General features: G+C 54.6%; 1 protein-coding gene across 1 annotated transcript; it reads left to right on the top strand.

The window, feature by feature from the left end:
- Positions 1 to 1,131: 1,131 nt before the first annotated feature.
- GPC2 (glypican 2) lies at positions 1,132 to 6,440 on the top strand (the record flags this gene model as incomplete). The annotated part of the gene is made up of 10 exons (XM_080940461.1): positions 1,132 to 1,297; positions 1,928 to 2,086; positions 2,395 to 2,717; positions 3,332 to 3,412; positions 4,039 to 4,201; positions 4,458 to 4,588; positions 4,722 to 4,868; positions 4,951 to 5,090; positions 5,171 to 5,340; positions 6,187 to 6,440. 10 exons carry the CDS (start codon positions 1,132 to 1,134, stop codon positions 6,438 to 6,440), a joined length of 1,734 nt encoding a protein of 577 aa, XP_080796587.1.
- Between the last annotated feature and the right edge of the window lie 592 nt (positions 6,441 to 7,032).

Below are 7,032 nucleotides of genomic sequence, written 5' to 3'. Positions count from 1 at the left end.
GTCGTTGGAGTTAGGCCAGAAACATTCCAAAGACTAAAGTGCGCGTTCTCTACTTCCAGAAAGCGCTACAGAAGGTTGACCCCGAAGCTTATTTGAGCCGAGGGTGAGGGACTCTTCCCTCAGTTTAGGAGACTACTTATCTCTCCGGGTCAGAAGATGGGATTTCTGGCCTCCATAGCGGACACCACAGAGCTACGGCCCTCGGTGAAGGGACAAGGGGGCAGGGGATTTGGAACGCCGCCTATTTGTGGGTCCAAAAAGGGGCAACCTCACTGTTTGAGCTTGGAAGAATGACCGCTAGATGATCACGGTTGAAGAAAGGTCACCACCTCAGGGGTCCTTTCAGGTCTCAGCGGACATCCCACCTCTGACGTGAGACGCCCGCCGCTGCAGCCCTCCTTCCTCAGACGGCGGGCGGGTAAGTCTTAGAAAAACGCGGGAAGGCGCGCGATACGCCGTGCGCAGGCGCGAGCTTAACTGGTCTTCGCGCGGCTGAGAAGTGTCGCGAGACTTGGCACCGAGCGAGCTCGTGCTAACCACGTTCCAGCCGCACAGCACGCTGGACTTCGAGCAGCCACCAGGCATGTGGCGTGCATCCCTGTCACGTGGGCTCTAGCGCGTGCAGCTTGCTCCACCCTGGTCACGCCTCCTTTACGCCTATGTCCCCTTCCATTGGCTGAGCGTTCTGCTACCGCCTTCAGTCCGGCTCCTCAATTGCAATAGGCTCAGTTTCACTCAAGCCCCACCTTTCTAGTAAGAATGCCACGCCCCTCCTCCAGACCACACCCCTTACCCCGCCCACCTCTACCGTGCGGGCCGCGTTCCGCCCCCTGCCGAGCTGACGTTCCACATTGGCTTCATTTCTACCCTGCCCCCGCCCCCGGGGCCGGTTTCTTCTGATCATTGGCGGGCTCCCGCTTCGGGCCCCGCCCCCTGTCCCGCTCCCCGGCTCCCATTGTCTCCGCAGATGCCTCCTGGTCCAGCTACGGTGCTGGGGTTGTTCAGTTTTGGGGGTCACGCTCTCAATTCTTTTCTTCGAGACGTCCCGCGGCCAAGAACGGGATTCTAGAGTTCCCTGGACTCTTCTTTCCTCCTTAGGACTCACTTTGCCCTGTCCCAGGGAGAGCAGCTATGTCCGCGCTGCGACCTCTCCTGCTTTTGCTGCTCCCTCTGTGTCCCGGTCCAGGACCGGGACATGGGAGTGAGGCAAAGGTCGTCCGGAGTTGTGCAGAGACTCGGCAGGTGCTGGGGGCCCGGGGATATAGCTTAAACCTAATCCCTCCCTCCCTCATCTCAGGTGAGAAGAAAGAGGGAAGAGTCAGGGGTGGGAAGGGGCGGGGACCGGTCCTCCTCATCTCACAATAACTCTTTCCTTTCAGTGACCATTACGATGATTGTTTCAGCTGTTGGGCATCTTTCTCCTTCTGTAACTTCCTTACCGGGATCACAATAACCCTGCTGCTCACATAATAGCTCTCATTCAATCCCCACCCAAGGAATTCCCTTCTCCAGAATTAGCACACCCGTTAGTGTCTTCTAACAGCCAGAAATCGCTTTGCAATTCCTGTGAGCTTTTATGACAGTACTTTCTTGCTTACCAAGTAGCCCCACCCCTACAAATCCCGTTCTTCATTCCGTTGATGTCCCATAAGTCCCTGGAGGCGTGGGATGTGCAGCATTGGGGAGGGTCACCTGAAGGCCCTCTGGTCACTAATATGACCCTCTAAGCATCTGTCCAATAGATGATCCCATTACAAATAGGGGTGAAGCTGAGATTCGAAAGGGACAATGAAGGAGGGTTCAGGTAGGGCTGAAGGGGCAGACAAAGGAAAAAGCAACCGGGCAGATGGAAGAGAAAAATCAGCCCCCAGAGATAGGCAGGGGAAGAAAGGAAATTCCTGATTGCCTCCCTGTCTCCTCTGCCCAGGTGAGCACCTTCAGATCTGTCCTCAGGAGTACACCTGCTGTCCCAGCGAGACAGAGCAGAAGTTGATCAGGGATGCTGAGGTCACCTTCCGTGGCCTGGTGGAGGACAGTGGCTCCTTCCTGATTCACACGCTGGCTGCCCGGCACAGAAAGTTTAACGGTGAGGACCTTTGGGGGTCCCCAGATGTGTTTCACACCTACTTATGTTTATGCCTTGCACCCCGTTTCCTAGTCCCACCTCCTGCCGCCATAGGTAGCCCACCACCACCCACTCCAGAACTCCCTGCTTATCTCCATCCTCCCCATTCTTTCCAGGACCCTGCCCTTCCTCGTTCCCAGTCTGCCAGATCTCCGACTTGCTTGGCTTCTAATTCTTTTGCCTCTTCTCTTCCTCATTCCCTCCTGCCTCTGCCCTTTCCCTGCTGTCCCTCTCTCTCTTCCCTCCTTTCGTCCGTCCACCTTTGTCAGAGTTTTTTCGGGAGATGCTGTCTGTGTCCCAGCATTCTTTGGCCCAGCTCTTCTCGCATTCCTATGGCCGCCTATATTCGCAGCACGCAGTCATCTTCAATAGCCTGTTCTCTGGCCTGCGGGACTACTATGAGAAGTCTGGCGAGGGCTTAGAGGACACCTTGGCGGATTTCTGGGCGCAGCTCCTGGAGAGAGCCTTCCCTTTGCTGCACCCACAATACAGCTTCCCTCCTGATTTCCTGCTCTGCCTTACTCGACTCACTTCAACCGCTGATGGTTCTCTGCAGCCTTTCGGGGACTCACCCCGCCGCCTCCGCCTGCAGGTGAGGAGGCCCCACAACCTGAGCCTCACCAACCTCAGAGCCTAGTGACCTCTAATTTATGAACTGTCATCTCCAAGGTAGTCACCCCCTTTTGTGCCCATGTCACCTCTGACCTCATGACCTCTGACCTCATAACATTCTTTGCCCTACTTTATTTATATACATACACACTTGGCCCTCCACCCTCAGCTATTTTCTGCCAACCCTTCTCTAATCCTAACATGGTGACCTCCTGTGGTTCAGCTAATTAAGAATCGGGCACCAAGGTTTGGAATCATTTTCACTTCCCGTGTCACATTGAATTGTCACCATATTTGTTTGAGATAAATGAGAGCACCCTTATTTTACAGAGAACAGTGGGGCTCCCAAGCAAGTCTCAGGGCTAAGCAGTGGTGCAGGAGCTCACACCTGCAGCTTCTCACTTCCGGTTCAGTGTCCGTCTCTGCACCCTACCAGCTCTTTCCAAACCCTTCTAGACCACAATTCCTTTGGGCCTATTGAATCCCTCAAATTAATCCCACAGACTCAACTTCCTACTGTCTCTCACTCCAGTCTTGGCTGATAATAATTTTTATTGTTTTTTTTTTTTTTTTTTCTCATCTTTTTCCCTCCAGATAACCCGGGCACTGGTGGCAGCCCGGGCCTTGGTCCAGGGTCTGGAAACTGGAAGAAATGTGGTCAGCGAAGCACTTAAGGTTAGAGTCCAGGAAGTGAAAAAGACAGACACCAGCTGGCAGGAGAGGCCTAGAGCTGTCCCTTACTGTTCCTGGGTTCTGGTGCTCCTGAGGACCTCAGGAAGGAAGGCCAGAATCAGGCTTCCACTGGGTGTCTGACAGGATCTCCTGTGATTTCTGGTCTTCCCTCTGGTGACTCACGTGCCTTCTGCTAATCTTTCCATAGCAGTTCATGATTGTAGTGAACCCCTCAGTGTCCCCTCCCTCCTCCCTGCTGCTGAAGGCCTCTCTTCATCACTGGTCCTGTCCCCAGTCTCACCTCCTGCCCCGTTTCTCCTCAGCCTGGGCTCACTCTTGGCCCTGAATCTTTCCTTACCACCTCCTCCTCAATAACACCCTAGTCAAACCCCTCTCATGAAACAGAATCAGCAAGCTTTTCTCCAGGTACCCCCCTTCCCACCCATGTGACACTCCCATGGTATCACTGGGTGCCACATGGGGTCACCAGCCACAGTTGCTCATATCCAGCTTCCAACAGATAGACTGGGGAGGTGGGTCAGGATCTTTGACATCTCTATGCCCAGCATCAGGCTTGCTAAGAACAGCCTGTGTGTTCATGGATGCCCAGACCCATTCTCTACCCACAGGTACCCATGTTGGAAGGCTGCAGACAAGCCCTGATGCGTCTGATCGGCTGCCCACTTTGTCGGGGAGTACCCTCACTTATGCCCTGCCGGGGCTTCTGCCTCAATGTGGCCCATGGCTGCCTCAGCAGCAGGGGACTGGAGCCTGAATGGGGTGGATATCTGGGTGAGGGGGCTCAGGAAAGCCCTAGATGGGGGAGGACCCTGAATAAGGTTGGGGGCCATTTGAGTAAGGAGAGGAAGGGTGGCCTAAAACCAAACTGGGGAAAAAACAAGAGGGAAGGGGGGTTCTCATGCTGTCTCACAGCCCACCTACAAGCAAGCAAACTGCTCTTCCCTTCTAAGGCCCCAGTGAGATGTGTGGGGACATATTAGATCAGTGCTGCCCCTTCTATCCCTTTCTCTTTTCCCCTGCTCTCAAGATGGTCTCCTGCTGTTGGCTGAGAAACTCCAGGGACCCTTTTCCTTTGAGCTGGCTGCTGAGTCCATTGGGGTGAAGATCTCAGAAGGTTTGATGCACTTGCAGGAAAACAGTGTGAAGGTGTCAGCCAAGGTATAGTGAGGGAAGGGTGGCGGTGAGGTGTGAGTGTCAGAAACAATAGGGCATATGAGGGACTGTAGTTTCAGAGGCAGGACACAGTGTGGTTTGCTTCAGAGCGACTGTTGAGGTCTTTCCTTGTACTTAGGTGTTCCAGGAATGCGGGACCCCCCACCCGGTGCAATCCCGTAACCGGCGAGCACCAGCACCCCGAGAAGAGGCTAGCCGGTCGTGGAGGGTGTCTGCTGAGGAAGAACGGCCCACAACAGCAGCAGGCACTAATCTGCACCGTCTGGTTTGTAGCAGAGCCGCCAGTGCTGGTGGGTGTGGCAAGACAACCGCTCAGAAGCGCTGCAGCTTTGTTTTCTGTCCTGCAGGTTTGGGAGCTCCGCGAGAGACTTAGCCGAGTAAGGGGCTTCTGGGCTGGGCTGCCTGTAACGGTGTGTGGGGACTCCCGCATGGCGGCAGATCTCTCACAGGAGGCGGCACCCTGCTGGACTGGAGTCGGGAGAGGCCGGTGAGTGTAGGGCTTTGGCGGCTATGGGAGTCTGGAAGGAGGTAAAGCTGCAGCGGGAGCTCAGGGTACTGTGCTCTCAGGTATATGTCTCCTGTGGTCGTGGGCTCCTTGAACGAGCAGCTCCGCAACCCGGAGTTGGATACTTCAAGTCCTGATGTCCCGACGCGGCGGCGGAGACTCCATCTCCGAGCAGCTACTGCTCGAATGAAGGCGGCTGCGCTGGGTCAGGACCTTGACATGCATGATGCGGGTGAGGCTCAGAAACCCACTCTGCAAGGCCCTTGACCCGGCCCCGGTCCATTGCTTCTCAAGTCCCGCCCACTTCCCTCAATCTGCGAAGATCGAGCTCTGGAGCCAAGCCCGCTGACGCCCTAGTCTAATCCTGCTCCTGCCACTCTCCATTGCTCCTTAACACCACCCCCACTGCACTTCCCCTCCTGCCCATCCCCCCTTCGAGCCCCACACATTGCCCCACTAGCCACCCTTCCACCCCTTGCCCCCGCCCTACATTAATTAGCTTTGTTCACTTCTATTCACTTAAACCTTAAGTGCCTGTCTCAAAAGGTCTCCCTTCTTATTGTAGTGGGAGACACACACATTCCTACACAACACTGGGAAAGTTTATTGTAAAGAGGACTGGGGGCAGGGGAGCTAGCTGTGGTGTCACTGGGCTGCCCCCACCGACCCGTGAAATTAGGCAAAATGAGAAACAAGCACATTCACCCTTTCTTGCCTTGAATGCTCTCCCTCTCCTCCCCCTCCCTCCCCATCCCCATTTCTCTACCTTTGTTTTCTGGCTTCTTGTCTGCCTGCTCTCCCCATCAGGACTCTTTCTTCGGCTCTGTCTTCTCCCAGCTCCTTGTTTGGTACCTGATTATGCGTTTCCTCCCTGGTATTCATGGCTCACACTTGTGTGGCCTCTTGCCTCTCTCCCTCTTATTTTTGTATAATTTACAAGGTAATGGGTTTCATTTTGACATTTCGGTGCATGGCTATGTATAAAAATGTGTTCATGGCTTATCTCAGTTTCCCCTGCATTTGGAATCTCTTGCTCTCCCTTTCTCCCGCCTACCTCTGATCCTGTCCACCTGCACAGATGAAGATGCCAGTGGCTCGGGAGGGGGACAGCAGTACGCAGACGACTGGAAAGCAGGGGCAGCACCTGTGGTTCCCCCAGCCAGGCCTCCAAGGCCACCTCGTCCTCCTCGAAGGGATGGTCTCGGAGTGAGAGGAGGAAGCAGCAGATACAACCAGGGCCGAAGCAGGAGCCTGGGGTCATCTGTTGGCCTCCATACCCCACGCGTCTTCATTCTCCTCCCCTCAGCCCTCACCCTGCTTGGACTTCGATAATGAGCGAGGGGCAGCCCAGCGTCAGGAGGCTTAGTGGCCTTTTCCTTCCATCTCCCTCAGCCAGGCTTGAGGAAGAGTGGAAGGGGGCTACAGAGAGGGCAGAAAGGGACTTTGTGGGTGAATGGCTGGGGCCCCAAATCCAGGAGTTTCCTATTAGTAGGGTGGGAGGTAGATGGGTGTTCATAATATTTATTTTTTCATTTGGGAACTGGGGATATTTATTTAGGAAGGGAGTATGGTTCAGCTCTTTTAAGACTTAGGGCTCATTGATGCAGAAGGCAGGGGTGGGGGTTGGGAATAGGTTGAAGGAACTTGGAAGCGGGGAGGGACGGTACTGTTGGCATGGGGACCTGATACTGGTAATGGACAAATAAACTAGCTGAGAGTGATGTCACTTGCCTGGAAACCTGTTATTATTGTGGAGGCTGAGGCAGGAAGATTGAGAATTGGAAACCAATAAAGCTGGGTGCTGACAGTGGAACAGGAGCGGGGTAGGTAGGACCTGAGTTTTGTTGGCTCTTTTTAAATCATGTTTCTTAAATATGGGGGGGGGGGACCCATCTTGTCACCTTTGCCATCCACATCCTTCACA

The sequence above is a fragment of the Micromys minutus genome (assembly GCF_963924665.1).
Source record: "Micromys minutus genome assembly, chromosome: 29".
NCBI lineage: Eukaryota > Metazoa > Chordata > Mammalia > Rodentia > Muridae > Micromys > Micromys minutus.
The sequence above is the reverse complement of the archived record's forward strand: the minus strand, read 5'-3'. Positions and strand labels throughout refer to the sequence as shown.